Source organism: Protopterus annectens, chromosome 13.part0 (assembly GCF_019279795.1).
Source record: "Protopterus annectens isolate FY-2018-M chromosome 13.part0, PAN1.0, whole genome shotgun sequence".
NCBI lineage: Eukaryota > Metazoa > Chordata > Ceratodontiformes > Protopteridae > Protopterus > Protopterus annectens.
In genome coordinates, this window is record NC_056747.1 from 191,844,880 (window position 1) to 191,863,781 (window position 18,902).

The following is an 18,902-nucleotide window of genomic DNA, read 5'->3' on the forward strand; positions in this document are numbered from 1 at the left end:
CAGGAAAGACTTAAGAAAATTGCATCTGCTGCATCTTTTATACCCCTGATGCTCTGATGTCAGGGAAGAGGCGACAGCAACCGACGCCGGACCAAGACTTTGGAATTCAGGCTGACTGAGGGCAGCCTGCCAGCAGGCTAACCCAACTGTAATGACTGCAACAGTGAAACACGAAGAACATCAACCATACTGGTCATTTTCACAATGGGCTTATCTCCTCACATACACTCCACAGTGGTTCATCCTCAACAATGATGAAAGCATAGGTCAGAAGGTTGGTGAAGCCCCCATTGTGGTTTACAGAAAGGACACCAGCATCAAGAATATCCTTGAAAGAAATCCATTTAGTAGCACCACCGGCAGACTGGGAAAAATGACTAAATGTGGGCAGTGCACGCAGTGTAAGCACATATTAGAGGGAGACAGGGTTTTACTCAAAGGTTATGATGGGTTAGATTATTTCAGAAATACAATTGTGGTAGTAAAAAAGTCATTTATGCCAGCATTTGTCAGACTCGCATGTGCTTCTATATCTGAAAAAACAAAAATGCTTTTAGAACCCGCATTTATCAACATATTTATGATATAGATAAATGTAACATTACAAATGCATTAGCCAAACATACGAACCTTCACCCAGGTCACTATTTCAAGTTTATAGTTCTTGAACAGATCATCATAGACGAAAGGGGTGGCCCTATTGACCATTTACTGGAGTATAAAGAACTATTAAGGCAATTGAGGGCCAATGCCACCACTAGCCCAGGGCTTAATGATATGGTTTCACTTAGCAGTTTTTTAAAAATTAAAAGCAGACTTCTGCATTTAGATATTCCATGTCTTTTACAACCATGACAAGAATGTTATTGATTTTATTTGTTCTTGGTTATTAAAATATAGTTATAAAGAGATATAACACCTATGGTCAAAATTTACATGACTTGCTAGTAAAATGCATTACGGGAGCCTGTACCTTCAAAAGTAGATGTACATTTTACAGTTTTTTTAATTGATTTATTGCACTGGTTATATAAGACTCAGTGTGTAATTTGATTTTATTCTGAAGACGTCAATAGTTAAAAATTGACAAAAGCGCTCAATAAAATTTTACTTTTCCTGGTCGTCCAGCTCACTTTGTATTTTCTTAGTTTTGCTCCTTTTGGTTTACAACAGTTTGGACAACACAAAATTTAAATCCCAAGAAGCCACAGGTTCTGGCAGTGGTTGTTTCAAAAGAGCGATTCCTTTCAAAAAGGTCTTGCATAGCTTATGAGACATTAAATTATCTGAAAACCCTAAGTGATAATGAGAAATCGCCGCCAATTGGACTCCAACAGTGGTGGCGGCAGCTCCTTGTTGAAAAAGCTCAGAGAGAAATTCCAAAATCACACGGATAGAAGCAGTGTAGGGATCTACATTCATTTTCTGTGCCCAAAAAGAAAATCTTTTCCATTTACTGCCATACAGCCTTCTAGTTGAAGGTTTATGGGAGGACATAAGAATATGTGATACTGAGGATGATGCATCATGAAGCCTGACAAGGAATGGAACTGGAGCAGCCACGCTGTCAACCTGAGGGTTTGGATTGAGGGATGTAGCGAACCTGAAATGTGAGAATCAACAGATCTGGAGCTGGGTCCAGGATCTAAGGATCGTCCAGAAGAGGCTTGAGAAAGGGGAACCTGACCTGACTAGGCCAGTAAGGAGCAATGAGGATCAACTTGCTTCCCAGCCGACTGGCTTTCTGAATCACTTTGGAAATGAAAGGAAATGGAGAAAAAGCATACAGAAGTCCCGTGAACCAGAGCGTCTGTGTCTCTCTCACCTGGAGGGGGAATGAGGGAAAAATAGTTGCTGCATTTGGTATTGACAGGGCTGGCAAAGAGGTCGTAGCAAAGCTGACCCCATTTGTGGAAAATCTAAACCGCTGTTTCCTGTTTCGGAGACCACTCGTGAGGCAGTAGGATCACCCGGCTGAGCTTGTTGGCCATCACGTTGGTCGTCCCTGGAATGTGCGTTGCAACCAGAAAGTACTGGGAAGAAATCGCCCATTCCCAAACTCGCATAGCCTCTCGACAGAGTTGGTAAGATAGTACAGTTGTGTACCTACCATAAATGCAGATGTTTGAGTGTATTCACTGTTGCAGTCATTACACTTGGGTTATCCTGCTGGCAGGAGACCCGCAGTCGGCCTGAGTTCCAAAGTCTTGGTCTGGCATCGGTTGCTGTCGCCTCTTCCCTGACGTCAGTGCGCCAGGGGTATAAAAGATGCAACAGACGCCATTTTCTTCAGTTTTTCTTGCCCCAGATGTCAGGTGCCCCCAGATAGGAAGGCTGAAAAGATAAAAATATGCCAAACAACCATGCATATATCACTATAAACATTACCTTCATCTACAAGCAAATACACCACATAGGTTGTATAGAGTTGAGAAGTACAGAATAGTCCCAGCAAAGAGGGGGGATGGTGGGTGGGTAACCTGGACTGCAACAGTGAATACACTCTAACATCTACATATTTATGGTAGGTACACAACTGTACTATGTTCATCGTGTTTCACTGTTGCAGTCACTACACTTGGGTAGAATCCCAAAGCTGAGGTAGGGTGGCTGGGTCTAGATTGGATTTGGTGAGGCTAACAAGCCCTGCAGAACTGCAGTGGCAAAGCCCGCTCTGGATTTGGAGTAGAGAGATAGGTGGTAGTGTTTGGTAAAAGTGTGCACGGGGCTCCAGGTTGCAGCTTCTAATATGTCTTTGGTTGGTACCCCTCTGAGGAAAGCTGCTGAAGTGGCTGCTGCTCTGGTAGAATGAGGCCTAATGCCCTTAGGCACAGATTTGCCATGTTGTGCATAACATAAGTGGATGCAGTGTCCTATCCATTTGGAGATTGCCTGCTTTGTAATAGGCTTTCCTTGTGATCCTACACATATGCTACAAACAGTTGCTCAGTTTTTCTGAAAGCTTTTGTTTTGTCCAAGTAAAATCGTAGCTGCCTGTGTATATCCAAAGCATGCAGAAGTCTTTCCCCTTTATTCTGGGGATTTGGGTAGAAAGTAGGTAAATGAATGGTTTGGTTTAAAGCCACATTGGAGACCATTTCTGGCATGAATGTTGTGTTTGTCCTAAAAGAAACCTTGTCCTGATGAAAAATGAGGAAAGGTTCCACAGCCATCAATACCTGTAACTCTGAGACTCTTCTTGCTGAAGTTATTGCTAGGAGCAGAGCAGTTTTCCATGAAAAGAATTTTAGATCAGCTGTGCTGGCTGGTTCAAATGGAGGCAGTGTTAGTTTTTCTAAAACAAAATTGAGGTCCCAAGTAGGTACTGGCGCTCTCCTAGGGGGGTCTTATATTCTTTGCCCCTCTGAGGTACTGTCGTAGTAGAGGATGTGAAAAAATAGGAGGATCCGTATTGTAATGAGCTGAAATGGCAGAGGCATGGATTTTAATAGATGAAAAAGATAGGCCTTTGTCCAACATCTCAGTCAGGTATTGCAAAATCTGAGGTATATTAGGGACCAGTGGGTCGAGCTCTTGTGCCTGGTTCCAAGCACAGAATCTCTTCCATTTTTCTGCATAAGATTTCCTAGTGCTGGGCCTCCTGGCTTCCAAAATTACATCCATAACAGCTTTAGAGAGAGGTGCAGTCTGAACGGCTACATTATCTGCCATGCTGCCAGGTTTAAGGTTCTGAGTTGACTGTGCAGAATCTGATTGTTTTGCTGTGTCAGAAGATGAGGGATTTGAGGTAGAGGCCAAGGTGGGCCTTAGGACAAAGTATTTAGGATTGGGTACCAGTGCTGGCGTGGCCAGTCTGGTGCAATCAGGATCATTTTTGGCCTCTCTTGTCTGACTTTTAGAAGCACCTTGGTGAGCAGAGGCATCGGAGGGAAGGCATAGACTGTCAGGTTTTTCTAGCTGAATGATAGAGCATCCACTTTCCATGCTTGAGTGTGACAAGTCCTTCTGCAAAATTTCTGTATTTGGCAAGTGTGAGGGAAGGCAAAAAGATCTATGTCTGGGCGTCCCCATTCCCTTATTAACACGTTGAACACTTGTGGATTTAGCTTCCATTCATGAGGATCTATGAGATTTCTGCTTAGTTAGTCTGCCAGTGTATTTTTTGTTCCTGGCAGGAATTGTGCTTGCAGATGTACCTGGTAGGTCAGTGCTGTGTTCCACAAAGTCATGGCTTGTCTGCATAGGGGGTAGGAATGAGTGCCCCCTTGCTTGTCGCATAACTGTGGTATTGTCCATCTTTATTAATAGTTGTCCTGGGTGTATTAGATCCTCGAAGGCTGTCGGGGCATTATGTACAGCTAGCATCTCTTTTTGATTGATGTGAAGATGCATTTGTTCCTTGGGCCACGTGCCCCGAATACATTTTCCTGCAATATGTGCTCCCCAGGCATAATCCGATGCATCTGTTGTTATTGTCTGCCTGGCTGTAGGTAAGATGAAAGGCTGTCCCTTGTTGTGGTGACAGGTCTGGGACCACCATCAAAACTCCTGTTGTAGGCAGGGAATCAAGGTTATAATTGTCTCTAGGCTGTGACAATGCTGAGTCCAAACACTTTTTAGATACCATTGTAGTTTCCTCATATGCAGTTTTGCATATGGAATTAGTAGAATGCAGGATGCCATGAAACTCAGGGCCTGCGGAATTTTTCTTGCAGGGAGATGGGTCTTTGTTGCCATCATTTGAAAGTAATGAGTCAGTTGTCTTTGCTTGTCAGGCATGAGATAAGCCATCTGGACAGTTGTAATTAAGCTTGCACCCAGGAATATTATCTCTTGAGCGGGCACTAGTTTTGATTTATTTTCGTTTACTGTGTACCCTAGGCAAATTAGCAATCTTTTTACAAACGCCAGGTGCTTTAGAAGAATGTCCTTGCTCTCTGCTTGAATAAGGCAGTTGTCCAAGTAGGGATATATTTGAATTCCTTTTTGTCTGCAAAATGCAATTACTGGTGCCAGGCATTTTGTGAAGACCCTGGGTGCAGTAGATAAGCCAAAGGGCAGTGCAGAGAATTGGTAATGCATTGAGCCTGCTATAAATCTGAGGTATCTTCTGCACGATTGTCTGATTGGGATGTGCAGGTATGGATCCTTGAGATCCAAAGTAACTAGCCAAGTCTTCTTGACCAGCATGGGCAGAAGTTGTTGTAGTGTTAACATTTTGAATTTTGGAACATCCAGGAAAGTATTTAGGATTGACAGGTCCAGTATTGGTCTCCAGGCTTTGTCTTTTCTGGGTACTAAGAAAAAGTCTTGAGTAAAATCCTTGTCCCTGTTGTTCTTGTGGAACGTTTTGAATAGCACCCATATCCATGAGAGCAGCAATCTGTTTTTGTGCCTCTGCCCACTGGTTTTGTGGTAGGTTTGGCATACCTTTTGGTTTTGGAAGTGTGTGGAAGTGGAACCTGTTCCCCTGAGAAACTATATTCAGCACCCACTGGTCTTGGGTGATCATGAGCCAATTTTTTGAGAAAAGTGCTATCTTTCCCCCTAGGGGTGCTGTCAACTGGCAAGAGCTTGGCATTTGCAGAGGGAAGTCATTGTGACTGTTTCCTATAAGATTGTGATTTGTCTTCTCCTTCTTTGGGGGCTGAAGCACCCCATTGTTTAGGTCTGTAGGAGCCTTGGGGCTGAGATCTGCCTCTTGGGCGTCTGTATCTGCCTCTTTGTGGCCTGTCTGACACTGGAAAGGACCAATTTTTGAAGGCCAGTTTCTGCTAAATCTAGGTGGTTGAACCTGGAAGAAATCTTTCACGGTTTGCATTGACTTTGCTTTATCCTCCATTTTCTTTAACACCTCTTCTGCCTTAACACCAAAGTATCATGCTATAGTGGAGCATCCAATAATTTTACTTTAACATGGTCAGGTAAACTTTGTTCTTTCAACCAAGCATGTCTTCGAATAACTGAGCCTGTAACTGCGGCTCTACAAGAAGCCTCTAATGAATCAAAACCACACTGCAGAGTATGCTTTCCCACTTGTTCAACTGCATGCAATAAATCATGCATTTCTTTACTGTCAGGACTTTCTATATTTGTAACCATTTTCTGCTTTAACAATGACATGAGATACTGTTGATATTTAAGCATGTGAAACTGACAGTTTAAAGCTCTTACAGCTAAAATAGCAGAAGTGCAAACTTGTTTCCCTCATTTGTCCAGAGGTCTGGAATTCATATTTGAGGGGACAGGATTTTTGGCAGTGGAAGCTTTAACCCCTTTAGGACCCTAAGAAATTGTTTCTGGGTCTGCAGTGGGGTTTTTATAAAGAAAATTATTTGAGTCAGGGACCCTGTAGTACCTGTCTGGCTTTACTGGTGCAGGAGGTAAAGAATCTGGAGACAGACTGGATTCAGAAAAAACATCATCTACAATATCAAGCACAGGGGGGATAGCCAGGGGCCTGTGCTGAGGCAATAAAAGGAAATCTCTGAGCCTTTTCTTGGATTCTGAGTAATCCTGGCTCTCCCAATGGAAATGCTCCCTCATGGTGTGCAGGGTTTCCCCAAAATAATAATCCTCAGGCGGTGAGGCTGAAGGAATGGACTCTTCAGCATCAGAGTCCTCATAGGGAGGGAGAGAATAGGGAGGGAGAGAATAGCCCTGATCAGAAGAATCATCAGAGGAAATGGAAACCTGATCAGAGGAATCATAATCAGTGTCTTGCCTAGGCCTTTTGTCAGGAGGGGGAATGGGAGCCCCTGACTAAAGTAATAAGGTCTTCGGCCATTTTAAGCATCTGTTTCTTTGGCATGGATGACTGTTCTGGAGAATGCTGCACTTGTTTCCGTGTCTTTAATGGTGTTTTTGACTTTGTCACTGCTGCTGTAGTAGCCTTAATTGTAAGCTGTGAAGATCTGAAAACATCCTCAGAAGCCGGTGCCTGCTCAGCGGCTCCGGACCCATCTGAGGGTATAGTTTCCGTAGGCCCAATACTTTGAGTTTCCACGGGCCTCTGTCTCTCCATGTGGCTGTCGGTTACGGCCTGTGGCTCTCAGGTAGCGAGCGTCAGGGGCTGCGAAAGCGCCTCACTGAGAACCGGTGACTGGCCTAGAAGAGGCTTCCTCGTAGGTTTTGGACCTCGGATGCCTGTCTTTTTCTTTGTCTTTGCGTTTTTTATACATTCCGGTAGTCGGTTGTTCCGACAGCATTATATAATTAAATCTTCGTCCAAAATAATGTAAAGCAAAATCAAACTGACGTTTAATAGTGCGTTTATTGAATCTAGCACAAAACCGACAACTAGTAATGTCGTGGTCAGGGCCAAGGCAAGGAATGCAGTAAGAGTGAAAGTCCTTATGAGGTATTGGCTTCCACAAGAAATACAGTTATTAACTTTTACTGACATCGGTCTGGAGCAAGAAAAAGTTTCCCCAATGGGGTACTTAGCTTTATTGAAGACTTTGGTTCTGAAATTCAATTTTGAAAATCTCAGGAGTCATCCAACCGGCACTTGCAAACTGCTTTTGCTTCGGGCACCACGCGGCAAGAAAGACTGAAGAAAGTGGGTCCGTTGCAACTTTTATACCCCTGGTGCACTGACGTCAGGGAAGAGGAGACAGCAACTGACGCCGGACCAAGACTTTGGAACTCGGGCCGACTGCGGGTCGCCTGCCAGCAGGATAACCCAATTGTAATGACTGCAACATTGAAACACGATGAACATCTGGTACCGCCCTGCTTGTTGATATACCAAACTAGCGACATACTGTCCGATTGTATCGCAATAGTCCCGAGAGGAAGAAGGTCTTGAAGTGCTTGCAATGCCAGGAGCACCGCCCTCATCTCCAGAACATTGACATGGAGGTGAGCCCCGTGTTCTTGCCATGTGTCTTTGACAGTCCTGCCGAGATAATGCCCCCCCCCCCGATCTGGGAGGCATCGGTGGTCACAGTGGCAACGGGTTGGGAATGAACAAAGGGGGCACCCATGATCAGCTAGTTGGGAGCTATCCACCAAATAAGGTCCTTCTTGCATGACTGCGGCAGCAGGACAGGATGACTCAGCGGGAGAAGCCAGTGGAGAATTCTCATGTGCAACCTGGCTAATGGTACTAATAGAATGGTGGAAGCCATAGTGCCGAGGAGCTGAAGAACCCACTTTGCTTTGGCCTTCCGCAACGGAAGAAGACACTGAATTTGAAAGATTAAGTTTTGTGCCCTGTCAGCGGGTAGACGAGCTGTCATGTTCACTGTGTCTACCTCTACGCTTATAAAAATCACAAATTAAGAGGGCAATAATGCAGATTTTTTCCCAATTTATGGAGATCCCTAACTGAGCACAAAGTTGAATAGTGGCGTCTCTATTTTGGAGTAGATGCCTGGTGGTTGCAGTCAGGAGCCAGTCGTCCAAATACGTAAACACCTGGAATCCTTGCCATCTCAGGTGAGCTGTCACTACTGCCATGCATTTGGTGAAAATCCTGGGGGCTGTGGTGAGACCAAAGGGCAGAGCACAAAACTGATAATGACCGGCTCCCAGCCAGAAGCGTAGATGGCTCCTGGACGCCTTGTCCATTTTTATATGGTAGCAGGCATCTTGGAGATCTAGAGAGCACATCTAATAGTCTTTCCCTAAAGGGAATATCAACTGCAGAGTTACCATCCGAAACTTGTCCTTTACTGTTTCGTTTAACCTGCTGAGGTCCAATATTGGCCTCCAATCTCCGGTTCGTTTTGGTACTAAAAAGAACCTGGAGTAAGTTCTGGATCCTATCTGGTCTGCTGGGACAGACTGGATGACTCTTTTTAAAAGAAACTTGTTGATCTCCACAGTTGCCTGATCCCTGTGATTGGGTGGTACATCTGGGATCTTCTTGGGAACACATGGTGGAAGGGAAAAGGGTATGATATAGCCTCTGGTAACAACTCTTTGTACCCACTTGTCTTGAGTGATATTTAGCCAGGATTCTGGATACAAAGAAATGAGACACCCGACCGGCCCCAGATAAACGCAATCAAGCCTCACATCAGGAGCGCTGATAAGGGCATCCCCGGAAGGAATCACGGCCTTGCTGGTATTGCGGACCACCCCTGCCTCTAGGGAGACGTCTCCCATTTCCTCCTCCTTCTCTGAAGGAGGATTCACCATGCGTCGGGAAAGACCCTCTGGGACTTTTTGAACCACATTTTACTGCCCCTTTGACCTTTGGGGTATGGTCAAGAGGGAACAGTAAAACATACTCCCACAGCAGAAAGTGTATTTCCTTCTTGCTCGCACCGTGTGTCCACCTTGGAACCAAACAATGAGGAACCATCAAATGGGGCATTGGTGAAAGCAGACCTGAAAGATTCCACAAAATTACACAAGTGCATCCAGGAGTGATGCCTCAGGGCAACTCCTGAACCTGCTGCTCTACTCACTCCATCAGCTGCATAGGAGATGAGCCGCATGGAGGAGTTAAATATAGAATTTAAGGTGGACAACTGAGCAGAGATCTTGTCAGGGACTCCCTCAGTACAAGCACCTTGTATAGAATCTCCTAACTCCTTGAGGAGATCACTCTGTAATCTCGTGAAGGGAGTGAGAAAGTTAAACGATCGAAGGGTAAATGCCGCTGAACTAAAGATATGCTTCCCAAATTAGTGTCGAGAATCCTTACTTGGCTGATGAACAGAGGAAGAAGTCTCCGCCAGCTCCTTCTTTGTGGCCGCCGCCACCAGCATGGCATCTACGGGAATGCCCTTAGGCAAAAACTCTTTACCAGGAGGGGCAGACAGAAACTTATTGGGTCTCCTGGGGACTGGCTCCATGGCATCAGGAATATCCCACACCTTTTGACTAACTAGATGCATCAGTTTGTCAAAGGTGGAGACACCCAAGAGGCAGAAGGTTGAGACCCGAAAGCCTTCAGGTACACTGACTCCTCATCAGAAGGATTGACAGTGGGCCAGTTGCACCTCTGCTTAAGAATCTCAAAGATGTCCACGAAAGAGACACCATCAGAGAATGACTTGGGGGACCCTTCCGACACCTTGAAGTCAGTGTCCGATGTCAAAGACTCATACTGGGAGTCCAACATGCTTCCTCTTACATAGCCTCTTCCAGGGAAGGCTCCTCAAAAGGGCATTCCAGGGTGGCCTCGGAAGAGTGGGGGCCACCAGCTGATGGCTCTTGAGGCTGAGGGTCTCTGCTGTCTTCGGAGAAAGTAGGGGCTGAGACCGAAGTGGGTTCTCTCGGGGGGAAAAGTGCTGGTACCACTGGTAGGGGCTGGAGAATGAGACAGCATGCTCCTCATCATCTCAAAGGGCGAGCTCTCTGGCTCCGAAGACCTCCCCCGCTCCGAAGAGACAAAGGTTGATGTCGGTGCCAGAGCTGTCGGCTCTGAGATATATGCAGGGTCCGAACTCACCCTGGCCGAAGCACCGAGAGGAAGGCTCGGAACCGAAGATAGATTCCAACCCTTCCTGTCGGCGCCGACATGAGCGCTTCGGCCCCTGGACATGATGGACGGCGCAGAGCGTGTCGGAGCCAAATCTGGCTCTAAAGCAGCGACAAAGGGAGCTGGAACCCATAGAACCTCCGGTGGCACCAAGCACTGTGGCTCCGAAGCGCCAACATGGCTCGAAGGAATAGCAGACAAGGGCAAAGCTGAATCAAGTGGCTCTGGAGCCAACTGGGTCGGAGCCAACAATAACTTTGGTAAGACTGACTACTTCAGGAGTCTCAACACTACCCTGTCCACATCATCTTCTGAAAGGCTCCTGGAAGATCTGGAAGACATAGGAGGTAATCTTGACCTACGGGGCACTGGAAACTTCAGTAACAGGGAAACTGGTAGGGAATCCATAGACCAGCTCATAGGTTTATACTAGGCTATCTGCCCTAAGGCATTTATAAGCCTAGCCCAAATTTTTGTGGCTTACGCCACCCCTTATATGAAAAAATACTGTGCCCATTAGTTTGTTGTGCCTCTGTCCAGCAGTGACACAGAGATGATTCCCGGGAAAAACCTACGATCTCCCATCCACAGGTCAAGATTTCTCTTGAACAGAGCCAGCGAGGTGCTCTGCCTCACATGGACCAGGATTTTATTCCACAGCATAGGGAGTCTCTGAGTGATAAATCTATCCCTCCAGCACGTCCTATTTATATCCGTGCTAAGGTTTAAGTCGCTTGCTCTAGTGGTTTTGGTGGATTTGGATTTTTTGAGGTGGAGCATGTCCATTAATTCCGGGTTGGACATGGCCTTGTATGTCAGGCACATGTCACCTCTGAGCAGACGGTATGCAACTGAATAGAGCTGGAGTTTCTTCAATCTGGCAGCATATGACAGATTTTGGAGTCCCTTTATCCTTTTGGTGAGGAACTTTTGGGGTCTCTCCAATTGCTGCAGATGTCGGGTGAGATATATCCCGAATGGGGCATTGTACTCGATCATTGGTCTGATAAGTGAAGAGTACAGGGGAACAATGACCTCACTAGATCTGGATGTGAATCCCTTCATGATCAGGTGGGCAATGTAGAAGGTCTTTCTAACCACTTTAGCAACGTGAGTGTCAAAAGAAAGGCCACTGTCAACCTGGGTCCCCAGGTCCCTGATAACCCCTTCTGTGCTTAGTGGATTGCCACTTATATGGTAGCTTGGGGTTACCTTGTTTTTCCCGAAGGGTATGACTATACATTTTTTGGCGTTTAACTTCAGGCCATGGCTCTGGCACCAGCTATCTGTTTCCGTGAGTCCCTTCTGAAGGATATCCGTGTCCAATGCACTTTCCACTACGGCGCCCAGTTTGCAGTCGTCTGCAAACTTTGTCAGTCAAAGTCCTCCCATGTTGGCCTGTACTTCTGAGAAGTAGATGCTAAACAATAGGGGGCCAAGGACCGAGCCCTGTGGGACACCACTTGTGACCGGCTTGGAGTCTGACATAGCGCCAGCAACTCTAACCCTGTGGGTTCTGTCCTTAAGCCAGTTTGCAACCCATCTTGTGACATATGGGTTTACATTTAAGCTGGTAAGTTTTTCTACAATACCCAAGTGGGGTATTGTGTCGAAGGTCTTTGCAAGGTCAAGGTAGGCTGTATGGACTGCCTTTCCCTCATCAATGGCCTTGGTGACTGTTTCGAAGAAGTCGACCAAGTTCAAAAGGCATGATCTGCCCTTGACGAAGCCAAACTGGGTCGGGTCCAATGTCTGCAAGTCCCCTATATCTTTGTTTATGAGCTCCATTATGATCCTCTCCATAGCTTTGCAGACTAGACTTAAGCTTATGGGGCGGTAATTACCAGGGTCCGTAGAGGCACCGCCTTCGTGGAGTGGGACCACAGTTGCCGTATGCCACTCCTTGGGCATGTATCCTGTGGTAAGGCTGAGATTAAACAGCTGCCTTATGTGCGGGTTTAATTCCTCATTTAGCTCGTGTAGCACACAGCCGGGGACACCATCCGGTCCCATTGATGCTGTGTTTTTAGCTTTAGAGAGAGCAGCTTTCACCTGCGCATTTGAGATGTCTGGGAGGCTACACTCCGCTGGGATAGTTATCTCTCCTTTGGGGGGGGGGGTGAAGTTTGCACTGAACCTGTCTGCCAGTATGTTGGCAATGTCTGTGGGTTCAGTGATTTTTGTATCATTTTGGACTACTTCTGAGCATATCTGGGAGTTTCCACCCAGGTTCCTAACACAGCTGAAAAAGGCCTTATGATTGTCCTTTGAATCCATGGCAATTTTTCTCTCAAAACTGGCCTTAGTTGATTTTATGAGTGCTCGTATTTTTTTTACTAATAATGATCAGGGGTGACTTCCCTTTTATGGATTTTGTTCTATCATGTAATAGCTTTCTCCTCTTATTGCAAAGTTTGTTAATGGCTGGGGTCCACCAGACTGGACGTTTGCCCTTTGTGGAAAGAGTCTTGGTTTTATTTGGGATTGCCTGATCTATGCAGTCCTGGAGGTGTTCATAGAAGGCATTTGTAAGGGCTTCCGCAGCTTGGGTTGTGGTTTCCACTGGCTCAGGGGCCTTGAAGGATACCACACCAGTCTTGAGTAGTGTGAAGTTTGCTTTAGAGAAGTTCTTCACTGTGGTCTTTTTTGTTTGGGGTGGGGGCGGGATGTGGATTTCCAGTGAGATTAGTTTATGATCAGATCTCACCAATGAGGGATATACTTCCGGTGTGGAGCATTTTGTCTCCATGTTTGTGATAATGAGATCTAGTATATTTTCTCCTCTCGTGGGAACAGTGACTAGCTGTTCCATGGCATTTGAATTTATGAACTCCAGGAACCGTTGGGCTAGAAAGTTAGGGCTTGAGTAATGTTCCCAGTCTATATTCGGGTAGTTGAAGTCACCCAATATGATGGTGTTTGGAGATGCATTTATACCCTCCAGTGTCTTCAGGAAGGCTGTGTGGGGCTCCGGAGTTTGAGAGGGTGGCCTGTAGCATGCTACAATTTGTAGAGCAGTTTTGCCTATGGTTAGTTGCACCTGGATGGTTTCAGAGAATCAGATTCAATTGCTGATTCAATCGGCTCAGAGATCGGCTCCGAAACACTTGGAACCGACTGACACCACCAATAGTGCTCTCCTTCAGCTCCGAAGGCAGTAGAGTCGAGGAGGCAGATTTTGACAGTTTAGAAGATGGGTCCGAGACACCAGCTGGAGCCGGTGAAGGCCTTTTTGAAGACTTAAATTTGCCAGACTTGCAGGAAGCCGAAGAACTGGGTAGAATTTCCTCAAAAAATGGTTTTAGTAGACCCTTGACTATAAGCGTGTTCTTTCTCTCCTGTAACACCCTAGGAGACAAAGCATGGCAGAACAAGCACGATTCCTGCAGGTGGATGGCCCCTAATAGGCACAGCTACTGTGGCCATCCGTTAGACATCTTTTGGGAGCATTTCATGCACTTCTTACAATCCGAAGGTTTGTGCTCCTTACTCTCTTTACACATTACACACACACACACACACACACACACATAAAAGGAAGAAGAAGAATGAGGGAAGAGGACTAGGTCCTCTAACTAAAACGGGCCTAGCCCTACAGAAGAAAGTACCACAAGGACTAGGTCCTCTAACTTAAACGGGCCTAGCCTGGTGGAACAGAAAACTGGCTCTTCTAATTTAAACAGACCAGAAAAAGCACACACAGAAAACTGTAGATAACTCTGTCAATAACGGTCTAGAAAGACAACAGAATAACAGCAGCCCCTGTTAACCATCAGCGGAAAACCGCCACAAACTAACAAACTACTTGATAAGGAAAAAAGCGCAACTGCGCCTACAAGAACTCTAAACTGTCACACAGGATACCAAACTAACAACAAGTTTAAGCTAAGAATGCACCGAAAAGGGGAAACAACACTACTGCCTAAGATAATATCACCTTACAACACCGTACTAACTGTAATACAAAATTTTAAATAGAAGAATTTTAACACTTAGCCAAAGCCAAAAAAGCATAACCGAACTCGATGTGGCAAACGAGATCTGGGGTTTGTACTGGTGCACTATGGGATACCTGCTTAGTCACAAGCCAACCAGAAGTCTTCGAGCTTGTAAATCGGCTAAGTCGGAGCAGAGGATCGGCTCTGAACCCATATGTAAAAATGAAGGTGAGATTGGACTACACAACATCTTTAATTATACTCTCAGACACCTACAGGAAGTGGCACAGCATGTCGTATACCCAAGCAGGAGCTATGTAAAAAAAAACTTCATGGAGGCTAGTAACCAATACCAGTAAATCTTTAGAGATGGCTGATAAGCACACCTGTTACAAAATGTGATCAGCCACTGACATCTGATGAGACAGGGCTAATAACTACTAACCCTCAAATGTACACATCAAAAACTGGGCCAACATTCTCAGACAAGCAGGAAAACTATTCCACACATTTTTATGCTTTAACAAGTTATAACAAATTATGAGCTACGTCTACTATTTTTCTAAATAAACTAATCACACTTCCACACTCCAGCCACTGCACAGCACTCTCAGATTTGAAGTCACTTCACAGTAATGACCACGAAACACAACCTATTGACAAGTCCCTCTTTCAACCTCTCCATTAGCAAAAGGCAATTTGAAAACAGCCCCAGCCTCCTGGAATATTCCATTACAGAAAATTTGCAATAAAATACTTACTCTTCAGCAAATTACTTAGGCCAACATGTTGAAAGCTACAAATGCATGTGCTTCTGCAATGTTAGTTAACTGTGATGTTTCTTCATAATGTTCACAGTTTTAAGTTACTCTTCAACCTTATGCTGTACTACATCAATATTCATCAGAATGAAATGTTTACACATTCTAGTTGCGTCAGTAATACTATGTTTACGCTCTTCTCCTAACAACTCACATCAAAATCAGTACACCACTTTCAAACATTTTACAATACAAATTTTACTCATTACTCTGTATACTTCCTGAGGTATGTATGCCTCGACTGTTAATTACCGGTTTTATTCTTAATCTACTGCAATGTTTGTTTGTGTCTTTCGGCTTTTCCCGGTCAAGGGTCGCCACAGCGGAACTCCGGTCCGCTAATGACTGGTAGTGGATTTTTACGTACCGAGTTACCAGCCCTGACGCACAACCTTCAAAGAAGGCACACCCCATTCACATATGCCTCCACACAGAAGACACTCTAGCTGAGAATCTACTGCAATATTTGTTGTTAATGCATCACACAGTCTTAATCTAGCCTGGATCATGGCCAAAAAGGGTCTTTGGACCTGTTCACTTACCCAGATAAATGCAGACAAACACATAATGCAACAGGATAACATTTCATAAAAGGACAAAATGCAAGAAAGCCTAAACACCATTCAAAGTTCAGATGCTACCAGAGTTTATGCTTTGTTTTATACCTTCAACAGGTACTTGAAGTTACTGCAAGCAACTTCAAGGATTGCAGCTACAAAATGCTACTACGGACCTTTAGTAAAGGAGATTAGGGACTGAGAGCAGTCTAAGACTGTTATTCTTTTATTTTGTACATGCCGTATAAGCACAAACAAAGCAAATCAAAAATAAAATGTACTTACTCTATGGTTTCCTACAACATAAAATATGTGTCCCAGAAGTACCAAGGAACAAGCTGTCAGTCGATTTAAATCTTCTGCATTGGACATTTTCAATGTCTCCCGCAAAAAACGTCTACAAGAAAAAAATACTCTACAGTATAAATACAGTTAATGTACATAATTTTTAGTCTAGTACTTGCACATAGTTCAAAAATTTGAATGCATAATCACAGATGGCAGTTAGTGACTAACTTAGTTGTGACTGCTCACGTTTTATTATTCTTATTCAATACCACACAGACCAAGCAACTATTACTAAATACACCACAATTTTACGAAGTTTCCACAGTAACATGTCAGTATATCAAGCACATTTTGACAAAGGATGATAAAAAACGGTTAAAGGATCAGGTAAGGACCATGATAATCTCACCCAGAAGCCTAAAAGCAGAAACTTTTAGTTATGTACTTACCATAAGTTTAGATGTTAGGGATCCATCTCGCCTACATTCAAAACTGATGGGCTCGGAGCCGATCCCTCGGCTCCGACTCGGCACGCTATGCTATAGAGCGAGGCCTCTTATTGGCTGAGCTATTTCTTATCCCAGGATGCACCACCACTAATCCCCCAGATCTTGTTTGTCCGCATTCATGCACACATGCACAACTTGTTTATATAACATTGTTAGATGTTTCAAGATGAAACAACCGGATTCGGACCTTCTGATATCCTCTGATCTCCAAGGAAGGGGGAAGGAGGGTGGGTTATTAGGAATGTAGGACAGATGGATCCCAAACATCTAAAGTTATGGTAAGTACATAACTAAAAGATGTTATGTGATCCTATCTCGCCTACATTCAAAACTGATGGGACAGCGTCCCTAGCACCTAAATCCTGGGTGGCTCATTGGAAAACACTCCTGAGCACTGTGGAACCAAATGAAGCTCGTCCTCTAGATGCCACATCCAATTTGTAGTGGGAAATGAAAGTGTGCGGGGAAGACCATGTAGCCGCAGCACAAATGTCACTAATGGCAAGCTTAGAATGAAATGCTATCGAAGTAGCCATAGCCCTTGTAGAATGAGCTTTGACAGAGGTGGTAAGCTCTTTGTTAGAATAAGAATAAGCTTGAGTAATACAGTCCCTGATCCATTTGGCAATAGTGACCTTTGTGACGGCTTTGCCCAATTTATTGTCTGCAAAGGATACAAACAACTGATCTGTTTTCCTTGTTTGTTTGGTCCTATCTAAATAAAAACGCAACTGTCTGTGGACATCTAATGTGTGGAATATGAATTCCGCTTTGTTAGAATACTTCGGAAAGAAGACTGGAAGTTCTAATGATTGTTGTAGGCAGAAACTGGAACAAACTTTAGGGACAAAGGAAGGATTTTGGCCTGAGAGATACTCTGTCTTTGTGAAAAACCAAGTACAGAGGTTTTACAGACAAAGCTTGAAGCTCTGAAACCCTTCTGGCAGAAGTAATCGCCACCAGAAAGGCAGTCTTCCACCATAGAAATTTTAAATCACATGTCGCTGCCGGTTCGAAGGGGAAGGAAGTTAAGGCGCGTAACACCACATCGAGATCCCATGGAGGAGCAGGATGAGAAATCGGAGGTCTTAAAAGCGCAGCACCTTTCAAGAAGGTCTTACACAATCTGTTGCTCATTAAAGGTGGGTTTATAGATTCGTGAAAATTGGAAATAGCTGCCAATTGAACCTTGATGGTAGAGACTGAAGAGCCTTGATTGAAAAGAGAAGTTAGAAATTTCAGTACTTCTGATACGGGAATAGTGATGGGATCCAGGCCCCGGAGTTGAGCCCAAATAGCAAATCTTTTCCATTTGCTAGAATACAATTTCTTTGTAGCAGACTTGTGGGCCGAAGATAAGATGTGTACAACTTCTGGATCCAATGCATGACTCCTGACTATAGTCGGAAGAGGAGGAGCCAAGCCGTCAATTTTAAGGTGTGCAGGGACTGGTGGAATAGTCCCGACTGATGAACCAAAAGGTCTGGGATCTGATCCAGGAACCATGGACCTTCCAGAGCATATTTCCGAAGATAGGGAAACCATACTTGACGAGGCCAGTAAGGAGCAACTAAGATCATTTTGCTCCCCAAGAGAGATGCCCTTTGGATCACCCTGGGAAGGAGAGGAACTGGGGGGAAGGCATAAAGCAAGCCAGTGGGCCAAGGACGGGCTAGTGCGCCCATGGGGCTCTTCCCCAGAGCCGGGGTCAGGGAGAAGAACTTTTTGCACTTCGCATTCAGTGGAGTCACGAACAGGTCACAACACGGAACTCCCCATTTGCTGAAAATCTGATTTGCAACTGTCATGTTCAGAGACCATTCGTGAGGAGAGAGGATGGTTCTGCTCAGTCTGTCGGCTATCACACTGGACTTGCCCGGGATATGAGTAGCCACTAGAAAGTGTTTGGTCGACACTGCCCATTCCCAAACTCTCATGGCCTCTCTGCAAAGAGGATAGGATCTAGTCCCTCCCTGTTTGTTCAGGTACCAGACAACTGACATGTTGTCTGAGTGAACGGCAATTACGCCCTGAGGGAGGTAATCGTGAAGGGCTTGAAGGGACAGAAGCACCGCCCTCATTTCTAGGATGTTGATATGAGGTAGGGTCTCTTCTGGGTGCCACTTGCCTTGGACTGACCTGCCCAGGGAATGCCCCCCCCACCCCATCTGGGAGGCGTCCGTGGTCAAAGTGGCCGCAGGAGGAGGTGGAACAAAGGGTCGTCCCTGATCCAAATTGGAGGGCACTAGCCACCAGCGAAGGTCCCGTTTGCAGGTTTCCGTGATCCATATGAGGTGACTGAGAGGGAGTTCCTGAAAGGACCACTGAGCTGAAAGAAGCCACTGGAGAATTCTCATGTGCAACCTTGCCAGGGGGACTAGAAGAACCGC

The 18,902-nt window shown here is 45.2% G+C and overlaps 1 protein-coding gene across 1 annotated transcript in view; it reads right to left on the reverse strand.

Annotated features, from left to right (window-relative positions):
• MAU2 (MAU2 sister chromatid cohesion factor) overlaps window positions 1-18,902 on the reverse strand; it is a 2,634,229-nt gene that overhangs the window by 457,722 nt on the left and 2,157,605 nt on the right. The window contains exon 16 of the mRNA XM_044090765.1: window positions 16,001-16,112. Within this exon, the coding sequence (XP_043946700.1) occupies window positions 16,001-16,112 (112 nt within the window). The remainder of the gene's footprint in view (window positions 1-16,000; window positions 16,113-18,902) is intronic.